The sequence below is a fragment of the Anabrus simplex genome, chromosome 1 (genome assembly GCF_040414725.1).
Source record: "Anabrus simplex isolate iqAnaSimp1 chromosome 1, ASM4041472v1, whole genome shotgun sequence".
NCBI lineage: Eukaryota > Metazoa > Arthropoda > Insecta > Orthoptera > Tettigoniidae > Anabrus > Anabrus simplex.
Window position 1 is genome coordinate 569,858 of NC_090265.1, and position 19,584 is coordinate 589,441.

The 19,584-nt window shown below is 38.8% G+C and overlaps 1 protein-coding gene across 4 annotated transcripts in view; it reads right to left on the reverse strand.

Annotated features, from left to right (window-relative positions):
- Positions 1–19,584, reverse strand: part of LOC136883299 (sialin) — a 181,498-nt gene that overhangs the window by 42,696 nt on the left and 119,218 nt on the right. For all 4 annotated transcript variants that reach the window (XM_067155545.2, XM_068225241.1, XM_067155537.2 and 1 more), the window contains one exon: positions 6,482–6,606. In XM_067155545.2, coding sequence (XP_067011646.2) covers positions 6,482–6,606 — 125 coding nt within the window. The remainder of the gene's footprint in view (positions 1–6,481; positions 6,607–19,584) is intronic.

Consider the following 19,584-nt stretch of genomic DNA (forward strand, 5'->3'; position numbering starts at 1 on the left):
GTCGATGTATATTCAACATCTCACATTTTCCATTCTGTGCAGTCGCTCGTCGCAGTGTCCCCAAGGGATATGTTCAAGGACCCATGGAGTAGCTTCTGCTGCCATCTCTACGCAATATAGGAAACTGCAAAGAATATAAACTACGAGATACAGGATGTGTCCTGTCTCTCTTTGCAGAGCTTGACCACATGGTGTCAGACGAGGTTGCAGCTGGCTTTTCTGGGTTGAATAGAAAGCGATATAGTATTTTAGATGAGGAACAGATAAAAAAAAAAGTGTTAGGAGAAGAATCTAGCAGTGATAATAGTAATTTTGAGAACAAAATACAAGGGACAAATGAACAATTGAGCGATGAAAGTGTCAGTAGTGATGAAAGAGTGGGAAGTTTACCGTATGTTGACGGGTGGAAGGAAGTAAAGTCTGATGACAGGAAACTGAAGGAACACGCGCTCTGTAATAATTCTGGATGTAAGACAAACTTGCCACTTGATGCAGTCTATTGACTACTTTTCCCTATTTATAGATAATAAGTTTTTTACTGAGACCAACAGCTACTCATGTGATGAAATCACCAAACTTGAGCGCAGCCCAAGATCCATATGGAACAAGCATTATTAGGTATCATTCCATTGTTGCCTGATATAAAGGAGTCATTCAATTGTTTCTACAGTATGTAAACCTTGTGCACTGTATATTAATCGGAAAAGTACCCATTTTAGAAAATATGTATGTTTATAGGTTCAGAAATATGCTTTTTAGTACATATCAAATTTATGTTGAATAGAAATAATAATGCAAATAATAATTCAGAAACCATAACATTTTATGAACTTGATTCTTTACCCTGAAATATGTATGTCCTGACTGCAGAAATTTCTTGGATCCATACAATCACAAAGGGTTAAGATAAGGTCCAGATTTTAAGAGAAATACACATAAACATTTATACTTTTGTAAATATTTCAGGCTGATGTGATCTGATGATGTTCTTTCAAGAATGAAATACGTCATTCCATGGTTGTGGTTTAATGCTGTTACCAGATGTTTTCTTGCAGGTAGTTTAGTTCCGGCAGACTGAAGTAACTGAGTTGAATCGAAGACAGATGGCTTCAGATATCACAAGCTAAACTTGGTCTTGAATTAGAGATGAGTTCCCATGTTTTCCAGTAAGTTTTAAAAATGATGCAATACCTGATGGTTAAAGGAATTAGTTTTGCCTGTGTGTTGTCTGATATCAGCTGTACAGGAACCTATTGCGTGAATTGCCCAGCGATTACTATTTATTTTTCAAAGTCGCATTTTGCTTTTTGCCAGTTGCGGGTGCAAATTTTCCTGCCAACGTATATCCTTCCTGTTGCATGGTTTCCAATGTTCTTTGCATCTTCAATAAACCCAAGCTTATCTTTAGTAGCCGTGAACGAGCGATTATGGGAACATTCCCTTCCCACTTCACTTCCAAGGCCAGGCAACACTATAGCATAACAGGATCCATCGTCTGAGGTGAAGCAGTACAAACTTATTTCAAATAATGCGAGCACCCAAGTTTTCTTCACTAAATTATTGTGGAAAAAATATGTCCAGAGTTTTCACATATACGAAGTATTCGTGTATATGAAAGGAAACCCAAAAATAACAGCATGTTATCTGCTGTGTACATCACTCTTGTAGTTAGGGCTTCTCCCACTAGATGGGTGTTAAGTAACCCTTCCTGAGTCAGTATGCCAAATGACATGGCTTGAGACGATGTAGCGACTCCTTGTGGCAGTTTTCGTGCAACGTGCTTTTTGACCTATGCAATTTTTGTGATTTTGTGAAATGATTGATATTCAATAAGAGCATGCAGCATGTAAAAGTACATGGGATGCAGCTGATATATTGTCTAAAGCTTGTAAAGAACATGCCTTGAAAAGAACTCAGGTTTTTGAATAATATTAGTGATTCAAATGCCGCAACATGATGATCGAAGACATTCGATGCCCAGGTTGGCCTTTACCGTCCAGAACTGATAAAGAAGTGGGAAAATTTTGTGTGCTTGTATAAGAGGATAAAGGGTGTATTTTCATGCATCAATGCACTGTAGCTGAAGATCTGCAAATGAGACAAATCATGGCAAAATTCATGCGTGGCTTGTTGTGCTTTGTAGCCGAAGATTTGCTTGATGAGATGAATCGTGGCCAAATTCATCCCACAAAAAGAGGCTCATGTTGCTGCTTGTCATGGCTTGTTAGACCATTTAGAAATTGTCAATGGGAATGAACTGTGGTGTTTCGGTACAATCCCAAAACAAAGCACAGTCATCGCAGTGGACAGCACCCAAGACTCCTTGCCCAAAAAAGGCATGGCAAGTCAAAACTGCTGGGAAGACAACGTTGATCTGTTTTTTTTGATGTTCGCAGCATTGTTCACTGAGAGTATGATCCTGAACATCAAACGGTGAACCAAGGCTTCCTCCTGAGTGTTCTGAGGTGGTTGCGTGAGAATGTTCGGTTGAAATGGCCCAATTTGTGGTGGAGTGGGGACAGGTTCTTTGACCATAACGATGCTCCAGCCAATGCAGCCATTTCTGTGCGTGATATTTTGGCAAAAAAAAATGCATGACACCGCTTCATCCCTCACCCTACTCGTCAGATCTTGCACCTTGTTGTTTCCCTGGATGAAAAGGGACCTGAAAAGGAAACATTTTGCAGACATTCTGCAGATGAAAGGGAATCGAACGCAGTACTGCAGGATATCTGAAAGGATGAGTATGGAACTAGTTTTGCACAGTGCTAAAAATATTTGAACAAATGTATTACCTAGTGTTAATGGAAAGTACTTCGAAGGGGACTAATGTTTGTAACTCGAAAGAATAAATTCTGTATTTTTTAAAAAGTAGTGTCCTGTTATTTTTGGGTCCCCCTTTGTATACTGTATTCTGCTGATGTGTGTTATTCTTCTTCTTCTTTCCTGACTTTCTTTCCAGTAATCTGGGTTGACACTATTGTGAATTGATAATAGTTTTGCAGCCAGATGCCCTTCCTGATCCCAACCCTATGTGGGGGGATATATTCACTACTGTATTAGTAGTGTAAATGAAATTACATAACTACAGGCTCCATAATTCTTTTTAGCATCTTTTGGAGCATGCAAAGTGTGATTCCTCAGGCTTTTGTCGTGAGTATAAGCAGTTAATAGTTCCCCGAAGGCACGTAACATGTTAGCATGGTTGTCTCGGAAAGCTCACAGAATTGCATAAGACCAATTTCATGAAAATAGTCAAGCGCAACTAAACAAAAAAGCATGAAACAAAAGGACACATTCATCCTCAACGTTGCAGTATACAACACATCACGCCTATGTAATAATTATAACGTCCCTTTAAACCAAGCTTAATAACAAAGTGACCAGGAAATACAGGCTGACTCAAATCAGTTGAAGATTGTGAAGACTACAAGCATGATGCATACAACAGAGTATAAACCTCCAATGATCCATCCCTTAATAATGGCGTAGATGTCAATTAACGAAAACACAACGGAAAAATACTGCAAGTTTAACCTTTTAACTTTGCTATTTGCTTTATGTTGCACCAACACAGGTATGTCTTATGGCGACAATGGAATAGGAATGGCCTAGGAATGAGAAAGAATCGTCCATGGCCTTAATCAAGGTACAGTGTGGTTTGAAAATCGGAAACCATGGAAAATCATCTTGAGGGCTGCCGACAGTGGGGTTCGAACCCTCTATCTCCCGATTACTGGATATTGGCCGCACTTAAGTGACTGCAGCTATCGAGTTCGGTCCTTTTAACTTTTACTATTTTCGTATGAACATTGAAACTTCGATAAATACACTAATAGTGCTTGGAAAAATCAAGAATCAAACGAGAATTAGCCAAATCTTCCAATTTGATTGGCTTATTTATTACGACTTGGACATCAATATTATGTAATTAACATCTAGTCCATTAATGAGACATTTTAATTGTCAGTTTTTCTTGTTTACTTGTTAAGTGTGATGACATTTTATTGTGTAAAACATTTTTTTTTTTTTTTTTTTTTGCTAAGGGCTTTACGTCGCACCGACACAGATAGGTCTTATGGCGACGATGGGATAGGAAAGGCCTAGGAGTTGGAAGGAAGCGGCCGTGGCCTTAATTAAGGTACAGCCCCAGCATTTGCCTGGTGTGAAAATGGGAAACCACGGAAAACCATTTTCAGGGCTGCCGATAGTGGGATTCGAACCTACTATCTCCCGGATGCAAGCTCACAGCCGCGCGCCTCTACGCGCACGGCCAACTCGCCCGGTAAAACCATTTTTAATGTGCAAATTTATTGTAAATAGGACTTAATGAATGACTTAACCTTGAGACAATTGTATAAAATATGGCTGAAGATGCTCAGTACAGTGAGCAAAACATGTTCCTATTAACGTTTGTATTGTAATGACCCTTTAGGACAATAAACATTTTATGTATTGAAAAGAGTGGATAATAAAAACAAGAATTGAAAATACAAGCTCACAGGAGCTGTATTACTCATCCGCAGTTCATCTCCCACAGTCTATCAACAGTAGAGTCATATATCCATCCTCTGCCGTCTGGTTGAGAAATTGAAATTTACATTCAAGCAGCCCAGACTTTTGACCCCAAACTGGCAGGTTCAATCCTGACTAAGTCCGGTGGTATTTGAATGTGCTCTAATATGTCAGTTTTGTATGGGTAGATTTACTGGCATGTAAAAGAACTCCTGCGGGACTTATTTATGGCGCCTCATTGTCTCCAAAAACTGTTAAAGTAGTTACTGGGACGTAAAGCCAATAACATTATTACTATCATTATTATCATTATTATTAAACAATCGTATGAAGAAGTACTGGGAGGACCGCAAGACTCAGACAGTTCCTACCAAGGAATCGACAACCCAAAGGGTTGATTAAAGTGATCCAATATGGTCTCAAAAGAAGAAGAAGAAGGATAAGAATAAGAAGATTAAACAATGAAAAAGACGTGTCAGAAATTAGTGGAGACAGTAGACTTTCTAGCAGTGGTTCAGAATTGTATTCTGATGAATGTAGTAATGATAATTATTCCAAGAATCATGAAAATCATGAACAAATATTGTGCGAAGACGAAGGGACAGCGCCATAGGGGAATGTTACTAGTGATATGTGAAATTCCAATAATTGATTTGATAACTGCAAATACAGGAAAACAATACTGGTCAAAATTATCCTTTCGGGTGTTCAGAAAAATACTTTCTTGAACTATTAGTTGGATGGGAATTTTATGAGCGATTAGCAAAGCAAATGAATACTCATGCTGAATATTTACAAAGAAAATCTGACACTGTTAATACTACCTGGGATATGTAGGTGTTTCAATTTATATGGGGTTCATTGTTTTACATGAAACTGATGATTAATTCCTTGGAGACGTTTTCATGTGCCCGTTAGTAAGGCAGGTTTGGGAAACTTGGACAATATTTAGATTCAAAACTGAGGTAAGTACAAATATATAAGCACTGATCATTTAGAAATGAATTTCAAAAGAAATATCATTTATACCTTTATTCATTTGACCTCTGTGTCTATTAGAATTTAAATGCCCCTGTAAGAAAACTGAGTCATTCTTGCCAGGCAGCTGCCCTTAAATAGGGAAGGGCAATGTATTAGGCTGTGAGGACTCGGGATATTTTATTCACAAGTTAGGAGTAACAGATATGAAAGTAGCGAGTGTGATTACTCGTCAATACAGGTATAATATGATTGTTCCATTACTGGAAATTATAAATTTCCCAGGTAACTCATTCTTGATTGCTAGCATTTCACCCCAATGTACCAATTTGGGCTCATCAGTTGCTAACTAGTATGCCTACCAAGATGTATGGCTCATGCATGTAGTGGAGGCCACTGCATAGGCTACTGAAGTCACAGGCAGTGCCAATGCACTATAAGAGACTTGGTCTCTTTTGTGTTTTCAGTTACTGCTGATGGATTAGTTTGAAGTCAACATGGGTCAAAAAAATTAAACTATTATGGTTAAAAATAATAAACGTAGTGCTTAGTCAAGCATCTCCTCTCCTTAATCCCAATTCTTCCCAGCCCAAACACTGCAACATCTTCATAATGCTACTCTTTTGTTGGTAATCACCCAAAATAAATCAAGCTGCTTTTCTTTGGATTTTTTCCAGTTCTCAAATCAAGTCACCAAGGATCATTGAGGCACTTAATTCACAGAGTCGAGCAGACTTAATGCTGAAAGGTATAACAGTCTAGAATGAAGATGTGTATGTATTATTCCTAGTTCAAGTTGTGAACCACAATATGTAAATAACAATTGTTCTCAAATTGGTAAATTCAATTTTGCTCAGCTGTGTTTGCCTCGCATGACATCTGTCTTGTTTTTGTTTTTACAAACAATGCATTGATTATTCCTGCCCACTTCGTTCTCACACTAACTAAGTTCACTTTGAGGAAATCTGGAAGAGAGAAATGTTTGTACCTCCTGAGATGTACCAAGTGAATCCTGAATGTACTTGAGTTCTCGAGCATCAATACAGCGATCATACTGCGGACCTCGCTTCACCAGCACCCACCAAGCAGCGAACCATAGCAGTCCTACAACACCTGCAACAGTAGGAATGGCAAAGTTAATAAACACAATACCATTTATTTTCCAGTAAGGAACCCAGTTTTGCTTGGTTTAATGATTATAATTTACAATGTATTTACAATTTACAATTCATAAAGCCCGCTTTATCCCTGTAAACAAAGGGCAAGCTCAATGCGTGAGCTAGTCACTGACAGTTATGGCAGGTTGCAAGCTATTAACACCAATAATCTCAACCTTAAGAAAGTTCTAACTACTTATTTTATGTCCACAAATCATCATTCGTCCTTATTCCAATTACATTTGAGATTAAGAATGATTCTTTCCACTTCACTCTGACTCTTGCTCTTCTTGACTACTTAACACCAGCCATTTCCATCTCTGTGATGGACATCCTCTGTTACAGTTACAAAGGTACCAACATTTCTGAAATGCCTTGCCTTATAAAATAACACATATCTTCTCAAATTATATTTACAGACTTCAAAATGATATGTCACATGGAAATAGTTAAAGTAGGAATGAGCTAAGACGGAGAAGATGTGCTAACATTTCCCACGGTTGTAAACAACATACAGCGACTTTACGTCTCCATGGACTTCTGGTCTCAACTGTTCTGTAATCTGCTACTTTTCCAATGCCTGACTGAAATCCACCTCAATATAATTATCTTATATGGCAAATGCATGTCTGATTGTCTCTTATGGGCCGACAGCATACGGCTCAACTCATCATCATCATTTCCCCTATTCCAGCCCCTGTCAGGTCAGGGTATTTATGGTACTTCTCCATCTTCCTCTTTCCTTCCGCCCTTCCTCTTCCACGATCTTGTCCTAGTCTAAATTTCATCTTCTTGTGCCACTCTTCACCGATTCAATCCACCTTGTTCTAGGTCTTCCTCTTGCTGTCTTGCCCTCACACTTTGCCTCCAACATCTGTCTTGGAATTCTATTCTCCTCCATCCTCTTTACATATCCAGACCACCTTAGTTTATTCTTTTCAACTCTATCATTTAGCTTTCCTATCTCAACTTCCTTCCTAACATTTTCATTTCTCACTCTGTCTTTCCTTGTCTTTCCTATCATACTTCTTAGGAATTTCATCTCACTGTCTTGAATTCTACTCTCTTGCCTGCTAGTCATAGTCCAAGTCTCAGCTGCATAAGTCAGTACGGGTACATAATACATTTTGTACAGTATGAACCATGCTATTATGCACTGCACGTTTGTGTGTTTGGGGGTGTATGGAATCTTGATGAATAGTATTGGCAGTTTGTGTCTGTTTTCTGAAGATTCTATATGAAAGTGCAGATGGATTTCTGAGAATAGTTAAATCCAGAAAATTAATTACTTTATTATTTTCGGACTTAAGCGTGGGGGTCAATGTTGTTTAGTTCTTGTAGGGTAGAGGTCACATTCTTGATTTCTTCATATTGCTATTTATTTTTGTATATTCCAGAAAGTCTAAATAAATGTCTGCTAGAATTCCCGATGTAGGTGATCCCATGGCCAGTCCATTTTGTTGATAGATGGTTTCATCAAATTTAAAGAAATTGTTGTTTATGTACGAGTTTTTCGCGGATTTTTTGATGATACAGACCACTATCTGATCTGTAGTGAACTAAGTATCTCTAGGCCTAGGGTAGAGAAAGTGAAATCTGTCTGCAAATGAATAAGAGTAGAAAATCTCCAGGACGAGGAAATTAGACAGAAGTACATGGATATGATTAGTGAGAAGTTTCGAGCAGTAGACAGTAAGCAGGTTCAGGATATAGAAAGCGAATGGGTGGCATACAAGGATGCTGTAGTAGAAACAGCAAGGGAATGCCTAGGAACAACTGTGTGTAAAGATGGGAAAAGGTGAACATCTTGGTGGAATGATGAAGTGAGAGCAGCCTGTAAACGTAAAAAGAAGGCTTATCAGAAATGGCTCCAAACAAGGGCCAAGGCAGACAGGGATTGGTACGTAGATGAAAGAAACAGAGCAAAACAAATAGTTGTTGAATCCAAAAAGAAGTCATGGGAAGATTTTGGTAATAACCTGGAAAGGCTAGATCAAGCAGCAGGGAAACCTTTCTGGACAGTAATAAAGAATCTTAGGAAGGGAGGGAAAAAGGAAATGAACAGTGTTTTCAGTAATTCAGGTGAACTCATAACAGATCCCAGAGAATCACTGGAAAGGTGGAGGGAATATTTTGAACATCTTCTCACTGTAAAAGGAAATCATCATGGTGGTGTTGCAAACAGCCAAGCTCATGGGGAGGAGGAAAAGGATGTTGGTGAAATTATGCTTGAGGAAGTGGAAAGGATAGTAAATAAACTCCATTGTCATAAGGCAGCAGGAATAGATGAAATCAGACCTCAAATGATGAAGTACAGTGGGAAGGCAGGGATGAAATGGCTTCATAGAGTAGTAAAATTAGTGTGGAGTGTTGGTAAGGTACCTTCAGATTGGACAAAAGCAGTAATTGCACCTATCTATAAGCAAGGGAACAGGAAGGATTGCAACAACTATCGAGGTATCTCATTGATTAGTATACCAGGCAAAGTATTCACTGGCATCCTGGAAGGGAGGGTGCGATCAGTTGTTGAGAGGAAGTTGGATGAAAACCAGTGTGGTTTCAGACCACAGAGAGGCTGTCAAGATCAGATTTTCAGTATGCACCAGGTAATTGAAAAATGCTACGAGAGGAATAGGCAGTTGTGTTTATGTTTCGTAGATCTAGAGAAAGCATATGACAGGGTACCGAGGGAAAAGATGTTCGCCATACTGGGGGACTATGGAATTAAAGGTAGATTATTAAAATCAATCAAAGGCATTTATGTTGACAATTGGGCTTCAGTGAGAATTGATGGTAGAATGAGTTCTTGGTTCAGGGTACTTACAGGAGTTAGACAAGCCTGTAATCTTTCACCTTTGCTGATCGTAGTTTACATGGATCATCTGCTGAAAGGTATAAAATGGCAGGGAGGGATTCAGTTAGGTGGAAATGTAGTAAGCAGTTTGGCCTATGCTGATGACTTGGTCTTAATGGCAGACTGTGCCGAAAGCCTGCAGTCTAATATCTTGGAACTTGAAAATAGGTGCAATGAGTATGGTATGAAAATTAGCCTCTCGAAGACTAAATTGATGTCAGTAGGTAAGAAATTCAACAGAATTGAATGTCAGATTGGTGATACAAAGCTAGAACAGGTCGATAATTTCAAGTGTTTAGGTTGTGTGTTGTCCCAGGATGGTAATATAGTAAGTGAGATTGAATCAAGGTGTAGTAAAGCTAATGCAGTGAGCTCGCAGTTGCGATCAGCAGTATTCTGTAAGAAGGAAGTCAGCTCCCAGACGAAACTATCTTTACATCGGTCTGTTTTCAGACCAACTTTGCTTTACGGGAGCGAAAGCTGGGTGGACTCAGGATATCTTATTCATAAGTTAGAAGTAACAGACATGAAAGTAGCGAGAATGATTGCTGGTACAAACAGGTGGGAACAATGGCAGGAGGGTACTCGGAATGAGGAGATAAAGGCTCATTTAGGAATGAACTCGATGGATGAAGCTGTACGCATAAACCGGCTTTGGTGGTGGGGTCATGTGAGGCGAATGGAGGAGGATAGGTTACCTAGGAGAATAATGGACTCTGTTATGGAGGGTAAGAGAAGTAGAGGGAGACCAAGACAACGATGGTTAGACTCGATTTCTAACGATTTAAAGATAAGAGGTTTAGAACTAAATGAGGCCACAACACTAGTTGCAAATCAAGGATTGTGGCGATGTTTATTACATTCTCAGAGGCTTGCAGACTGAACGCTGAAAGGCATAACACTCTATAATGATAATGTATGTATGTATGTATGTTAGATATTCCCCTAAGTTACATAGCTAAAGAGTGAGGCAAACTACTAAACCCTGGTGACATAGTAGGTAACGGCCTAGGAGGTGAAGAAGCTTCAGAGACAGCATTATATAAAAAGAATGGGGGAATTGAGGTACGACGATCCAACTCATTTCCTAATGGGGCAGAAGTTTGTTGAGTTACCGCAGATTTTCTACCTTCTTCACCCTTGGAAGAATCCTCCTTATTTACAATGTTTATAACAGTGGCCTGGTCGGTCTTGGGGGTAGCTGCCCCAGTCAACAATTGACTAACTTTACTGGACATTCTTGATAGATGATCAGTTAAATTATTTGCCTCCTTAACATGATTTTCCTTTAATTTTAGAGACAATAGATCGCTCACCCTGTTATAAAAGTGGAACAATCTTGCCTGCACTCTCTTAAGTTGGTTAGCAGAAGGATCACTCACTTCAAAGAAACCTAACTACGGATGCTAGCTCCGTGGTGTTTTCCGTGATAGTGGATAGAGCCTCATCAATGTCCTTCTCTCTCAAAGTTGGGAGGCAAATAGGTAATTCAAGGGATTCCTTAAGCTTGGTGGTATCTGCCGCAACCGTGCCTCCAGATTGAACATTTCTAATAGCTAATTCGTAAATCAATTCCTCCTTGTGCAAATAGCCGGGATGGAGGACTTCGCGAGGGCCAGACATGACAGAAAAGTACAAATTTAGAAAATAGGAAAAGATAAATTCCAGCGACTGAGAAAATTGTTAGAGTACGAATCGAATCTTATGTTTAGCCATCAAAAGGGGCTTAATTGAGACCCATTCAACCACGCTCTGCTACCACTTGTTACGGGGTTACCCGTGGACCAGCAGAGGTGAAAGAAGGTGCCAGAGTGAACGGGTCTAACTACAAATTCATGAATTCATTAAAACTTCAACAAAGGTTATATTTCTTTAGGATTTCAGAAATCACGGCTTAGAGGTGTACCTCCCATTACAGGTCTTATGGCGACGATAGCAATGGGAAGGAAGCGCCCATGGCCTTAATTAAGGTACAGCCAGAACATTTACCTGGTGTGAAAATGGGAAACCATGGAAAACCCTCTTCAGGGCTGGTGACGGTGGGATTCGAACCCACTATCTCCCAGATGCGAGCTCACAGCTGCGCGCCCCTAACCGCACGGCCAACTCACCCAGAAATCTAGGGAATAAAGAGAGTTGTTAAAATTCCTTGTAGTCAGGGGTACCCACAGGGTTCTAAAGGGTAAGTATACAAAATTTGGTTCAGATTGGTGGAAAGGCATAGATTTGTACAAGGAACAGACGGTTGGACAGAAGGACATAGCGCGTGTTCTACTTTATAGATTACCAATAGGAAACAGATGGACAATGTGCAAGCATGTGGTAATAGAGTACACATAAAATAAAGACATTGGTTCCAAATTTTAGCAGCAGCCTTCATCACTGGAAGAAAGAATAATTATAGTGGTCATCACTGTTAAAAAGTAGGTACAGAAAGGAGGGAAAGAGGGTTAACTATTGTTAAGGAGGGTGTCTCCCTAGACCTGAGTACCCAGTTGATATCTAATTTTACAATCTCCAAGGGCAAGGCAGTGTGGAGATTGGCGGGAAGTGGGGTGGGGTGGGGTGGGGTGGGGCGGGGGACTAGGGGGAGGTGTGTATGTGTGTAAACGTTTAAGGACTTTAACTGTGAAACAGTCATTAAATGTGGATTGAATGTGTTGGGTGTGAATCAGTGCAGAAAGAACAATGTTATGGGCGGGTAAGTGCGATCAAAAACAGGAAACTTTAAAAAAGAGTTAGATCGTAATGTAAATTTGAAATTTATACAATTTCACTTTGACGCTGGTCACAAATTAATTTATATTTTGTTATATTTTCATCTATCACTTAAATAGAAAATAGAATCAGTAAAAAAGCTAATAGCAAAATTATGGAAGAGTAAGAATAATATCAGTCTGGCCCCATGGTGTAGGGGGCAATGTGTCCACCCTGGGTTCGACTGTCGGCCGGGTCAGAGGTTTTTAATTGTAAATGGCCTGGGGACTGGGTGTTTGTTGTGTCGTCCTTAACGTTCCTTTCCTCACATTCAACACTCTACACTTCCGCAATTCCAATTACACGCAGGTTCCTAACATGTGGTGCAAGTAGGGGCAAAAGGTCCGATGCCCCAAACAAATACCATTAAAAAAAAAAAAAAAAATAAAAAAAAAAAAAAAGGATCACAGAACTTAAAGATGCAATAAGAGAGTTATGTATTACCTTAGAAGATTTACAATTCAAAACAAATGCACTCAAGATATTGAAAGATAAACACACTAGACTACAGACGAAAATCAACAAGCAGAGAATAGGAAGAATGATTCCAGAAGCAGAAAGAAAATTATGTTCATAACGGATGACTCAGTACTGGGCTGACAAAAAAAAAGAAAAACCTGACTAAAGTAGTCCTATGTTGGCTAAAATATTAAAATAAATAAATTTAATAAATTTAATTTTTGGTCGGTTTCAGTTCACAAGAAGAGGTGAATCCAATCACTAACTTAACTGGATACAAGAATGGAATCAGTCTACCAGCGTGTGAAAATAATCACTATTTTGAATTTTTAAAACATGTATCAAATTTCACTACAGTCTTACAGTACTTTGTAAAAACTATTACAATATACTTAATTCTAAAAGTACTGCTTTAGAAAACACTTGAATTATGAATGATTCCACAACTAATCTAAAATATATGTGTTCCACGAGGTAAAAAGTTACGGTCAACATTAAGGATGATTTATTCAATACCACATTCTTTTAAGGCGTTACAAATATATATACAAAGGTTGATCAAATGTAAACAGGATTTTTGTTCCTGAACATCAACAGTTGGTTGGACTGGCCCCATGCTTTCGCTATGCTTAGGGACGACCATTAGGAGCAGAGAGAGTGTGCTGTTAGATATTTCCCGCCATTTCATCAGGAACGCTCATGATGTCAGAGCAACAGGTGCACCCCTCCACTGCGCAACACATAATTATAAAATTTCTTGCTTGTGAAGAAGTTACAGCGGCAGAAATTTGCCAGAGATTGTCTGCACAGTTGTCAAGGATGTGTGTGTTTGCCTGGCATATGAAGTTCAGAAACATGTGGAAAATCACCAACAGGGCCTGCATTACAGATGAAAACATTCGTGCGGTTAAAGACATTATTGACAACGATCGACGGGCGACAGTATCAGAAATTGCAGAACAAGTTGGAATCAGTTTTGGGAGCTGTCAAGCAATCATCACAAATGACCTACAGTTCCGTAAAGTGTGTTCAAGATAGGTCCCTCGCCTTTTGACCAAAAATCTGAAGTTGAGACATTTGGCGGTCTGTCAAAGGCTTACAGCAAGGTTTGATCATCCTCCATAGAGCTAGACTTATTGCCCTGCGATTTCCATTTGTTCGGACTACTTAAAGAAGCTCTAGGAGGGCAACAATTTCAAGATGATGAGAGTGTGGGAGACTTTGTGCGCAACTGCCTGGTGACATGTCCCTGTTCTTTCTATGATGAGGGCATTAAAAAGCTGCCCATATGCTGGGACAAATGGATTTCCAAAGCTGGAAACTACGTGGAAAAATAAATTGTAATTGCCGTGTGTTTTTCAATAAATAAATTTAAATTTAAAATAAAATCCCGATTATATTTGATCCCCCCTCCTATGTGTGTGTACATGGACACAAAACATCTTCTACCTCCACATTATTTAACTATGTTGTACAGGAGTGTGAGGCAAATAAAACTGAAGGATCAGACAAGGAGGAGGAAAAACAGAGAGTGGAGAATTAAAAGGAAATTATTTCACCATCAAAAAGAGGATTTGATGTTGGCAACATTGAGGATGACACACATGAAATAACATTGAGAAAGGAGGAAGGTTTACTTCATATTTTTGAAAAATGAACGTGCACTTGAGGGAGAAAAAGCACAAATTGTTCGAAAGTCTGTGCTAGGATGTTGATTTTTGAGTTAATCTCAGCACTTTCTTATAAACCTGCATGATTGGATTCACCCTGAAAAACTCCAACATAATTAGTTGCGGATAGTGTAAAAATGGTGTTAACTATGGACATTCAAATAAAAAGTAGTACAGTCGAAACTGGTTAAGACATCCCTCTCCAGCATGTTTCCCTGGTTGTTACATCATTATTCCAAATTCCCAGTGCATATCCTATTAAATATATGTTAAAGCGACCTGGATAGACATTTACATCACTCTTTAGTACATTCCTAATATTCCCGACATAAGAAATTTAAATTAGCATTCCCGACCACGTTGTGCACACAATGCACCAGCGACAAGTGGCCAGGGCGAGAATTTGGTAGACAACTTAATTTCACGGCTTTAGCACGTCAGCGTACAGCTGTAGGGAGCATCAGTCTCAAGGCAGTCTTTGATGTGGGCATGTTTGTTTGGATCACGTAACAGTAGCTCGTGTGATGTGTTGGTGCTTAATTTTACGTTCGTAAGTGCATTGTGTAACAATGTACGTAAATTAGGCCTACGTATACAGCAGACATGTTGGTGCTTAATTTGTCATATTAAATACATCTTAAAGAAACCTGAACAGCACATTTACATCACTCTTTAGTACGTTCATAATATTCCCACCATAAGAAATTTAAATTAGCATTCCCAGCCACGTTGTGCACACCATGCACCAGCGGCAACTGGCCTGGGTGAGGATTTGGTGGAGAACTGAATTTCACGGCCCTAGCGTGTCGGCCTACAGCTGCAGGGAGCATCAGTCACGAATGAAGAGGTGTTTTATGACAGGATTGTAAATCTATAATACACAGTTATGTCATTTATATCATTTGTAATGATGCGTAGTTTTTAAAGTTATTCACTGTAGCTGACCACGCGAGTTGGCCGTGCGGTTAGGGGCGCGCAGCTGTGAGCTTGCATCCGGGATAGCGAGTTCGAACCCCACTGTTGGCAGCCCTGAAGATGGTTTTCTGTGGTTTCCCATTTTGACACCAGGCAAATGCTGGGGCTGTACCTTTATTAAGGCCAAGGATGCTTCCTTCCCATTCCTAAGCCTTTCCTATCCCATCATCGTCATAAGATCTATTTGTGTTGTTGCGACATAAAACAAATTGAGGAAAAAAAAGTGTAGCTGAGGATGGTCTTAATAAGAGACTGAAACTGGTACCACCATAAAAATGAGACAGAATAAATTCTATATAAATTTTAAAAGTGTTGATTAGGTGGAATTGTCCTAATTTAAAATTAAAGCAACTGAAATTGCCAGTGGTCTATGGTGATCTTTAACAGTGTGATGAAGATTGCTGCTATTAATGCATTAGTGATAATGAACAATCCTAAATGTAATATGTTGTGAAGAATTTTCTTAGAAATACTGGCATTCGATTTAATCAGAGATCATCTAAAAGAGCAAGTTCCAAGACTGACTCGAATGAGAATTGTAGAGATCTCTAACATTCCAACTGGGAACATGGTGGTATCTGCACACAAAGAAAAAGTTGTTTGTAATCAGTGGCAGCTGGTGCAGAAAATCAGTTGTGTGCTGTAATCCATTCACACTTCAAAAAATAAAAATATTTAGAAACATACCGGTATGTGGTTTTCAAGAGGCTCTCCACTGAGTTTTCCACACTGAACAAACATGCAAACAACCCAAACACATATACACATTTCTCATAAAAAACTATAAAACTATATAATTAAACACACAATAACACATGCAATGGCAAAATATTCACAATCTCAAACACTTGGTGTGAGCGCGCAAAAACAGAACTTCCCAAGGTTACCAACATCATTGAAATAAAACCAGCAACATTGTAATGCAAAATTATATGTTATGTTTTTATAGTGTCATTTATAAACTAGACACATTAATTAAAGAAAATCACAATATCATGTCCTTATTTTGACAACATAAAAAGTACAATTTTTATAGTTCATCGATTTACAAATGTGACTCTGGAATAGGCAAGTTGGTAGTATTCTATCCTCTTTGGTATTAAAAGACCTGGCGCGAACAGCTCTATAGTATTTCGTTTTCCCATTTGCTTTGAGCGATCCTCTCTTAAATACTACCGCTGAGTCAAGAGGGTGCCAGCTGCCACGTTCTCATATCGTTCGTAATGCAAGTGTGCCTAGTGCAAGTGCTGCCTGTCTGTGGTCGAACGAAGAATCGCTGTGAAGTGATGTCTTGGCTGTTGTTTCCACAGCCTGTCGGAACTGATCGGAACACATTCTCTTTGTATCGGAAAAGTTTGGCACGCCTGCGCAAAAGGCAGAGTTCCTGGTTTCTGTGAGCTGTGATCGCACAGCACCCGGCGTGCAGCGCACCAGTAGTTACCTGGTTGTGAGGGGAGTTGAATAATGTCCTATTCTTTGGCTGACGTCTTTTTCAATGCACTGTAGAGTACAGTATTTGATTGTAGATAATATTTTAAAACTAATTTAATTTTCCCAATAGGCAATGTGCTGCAGCACTTGAGCACATAAGATACGGCCGCCCCTGTTTGTAATGTAGTTTACCTGTAATAAATGATTTTCTTGCTTATATGCCCACAGGGTTGAAAATGACCCACAATAGTCATTTGCCATCATTTATCCCCATGCATTCATTTTCAACTTAAAATCATGATTATGTATTTGTCAGCATGTCGGCAATTATTGTGAATGTGTGAAGCTGTATTGTGTTACATCGTTCAGCACAGTGTTGATGCAGTGTAAGTTGACACTTTTGCTGTTTATTGTTTTAGCTTGGTTCTTGTGCTGTTACTTAGAGTAAAGAATATAGTTTACAACTACATGTCACAAGTTTTTTAATTTTACTATATGCTCATGTAATAAAGCAAGATATTTGATATGGGTTGTTTTTGACTCTGCGGGTATATAAGGAACCTTTCATGCATTTCATCAAATATGATTATAGTTGCATTATTGCTCAATGATAAGATATAGCTTAGTTTCTTTCCATTATTATTGCAACTTTTTATATTTGGGGAGAGGGAAGTATCACGGGATTCAATTACCGACTCGGTACTGAAACTTAAGAGTTCTTCTTCTCATGTTTTAGGGCTAGTTTCCCAAACAGTCTTACAACTTTTGAGATTTTAGAAGAGCTTGAAAGGTTATCTTCCAAACATGAGGTTTCAACTATTGATGTGTCTTTACAACCTCCCGCTGATGAGGGTAATAAAGAGTAATAAATAAGTTACAAGATTGTGAGCAACTGCAAAATGAGATGGACAGCAGGCAATGGTATGATGATAAACGGGGTTAAAAGTCAGGTTGTGAGTTTCGCAAATAGGAAAAGTCCTCTCAGTTTTAATTACTGCATTGATAGGGTGAAAGTTCCCTTTGGGGATCATTGTAAATACCTAGGTATTAATATAAGGAAAGATCTTCATTGGGGTAATCATATAAATGGAATTGCAAATAAAGGGTACAGATCTCTGCACATGGTTATGAGAGTATTTAGGGGTTGTAGTAAGGATGTAAAGGAGAGAGCATATTTGTCTCTGGTGAGACCCCAACTAGAGTATGGTTCCAGTGAATGGGACCCTTACCAGGATTACTTGATTCAGGAACTAGAAAAAATCCAAAGAAAAGCAGCTCGATTTGTTCTGGGTGATTTCTGACAAAAGAGTACCGTTACAAAAATGTTGCAAAGCTTGGACTGGGAAGACTTGGGAGAAAGGAGATGAACTGCTCGACTAAGTGGTATGTTACAAGTAACTAATCTCATTTTGGTCCGTATTGAAGATACAATAATAAAACACTTTCAAGATTAAAATTACTGTGTCCACCTTTTCAATACAAATATATTTTTTAGTGATTAAAATCTACATGAATTAAAAACACCAGTTAGGGACATGTTTCACCCGAGTTATGGGCATCTTCAGCCTAATACTAAATCTTAAGGTCAAGAATTAAAACTATAAACATCAGAACTTAATAGTAAACTTAACTTAATACTAAATACAATGGTCTTATGTTTTTTACATAGTTTACAATATGTACAGTATGTACAATATGTACATTAACTTTGCCAGAATTTATGAACAATGAATTAATTAATTTTATAATGACTAGACATCCAAATTGTAGATTGGATTGATCACAGCGTGTTGATCACTGGTGTTTTTAATTCATGTAGATTTTAATCACTAAAAAATATATTTGTATTGAAAAGGTGGACACAATAATTTTAATCTTGAAAGTGTTTTACTTAAGTGGTATATTCCGAGCTGTCAGTGGAGAGATGGCGTTGGAGGACATCAGTAGACGAATAAGTTTGAGTGGTGTCTTTAAAAGTAGGAAAGATCAAAATATGAATATAAAGTTGGAATTCAAGAGGACAAATTGGGGCAAATATTCGTTTATAGGAAGGGGAGTAAGGGATTTGAATAACTTACCAAGGGAGATGCTCAATGAATTTCCAATTTCTTTGCAATCATTTAAGAAAAGGCTAGGAAAACAACAGACAGGGAATCTGCCACCTGGGCTACTGCCCTAAATACAGATCAGTAGTGATTGATTGATTGATTGATTGATTGATTGATTGATTGATTGATTGATTGATTGATTGATTGATTGATTAATTGAAGTAATGAAACTGATGGTGATTCGGGGGATGAAGACTGCAATGATCCGAACTGTGTCGGCCGTTGCCAACTTGAGGCTCCAGCTGAATTGTTTATCAATAAGGAATGTGTAGATCCCGGTAAAGTGTTTCACAATACATGTGAAATTGAAAGCAGGGAAGAAATACAACCTTCTTCGGGGTCTTCCTCTGTTGGAGTTGTGGGTTCTATGCAAGTAAAACCCAGCATTTCTCGTGGTGGTAGAAATATGAGAAAAAGTACGTCAAGGAATCGAGAATATTTTGAATGGGAACCTGGGATCTTGGAACCCGTACGACGCAATAGGTTTGAGGAGATTATGCATTTCTTTCTCGTAGTCGATAACGATAATTTGGCCCCCAATGACAAAATTGCTGAAGTCAATCTTCTTGTAAAGGCTTTGAATGCATTATTTTTGTTGTATGTCCCTATTGAGAAGAATCTCAGTGTTGATGAAGGAATGATTCCATACTTTAGGAGACACGGGTGCAAGCAGCACCTCC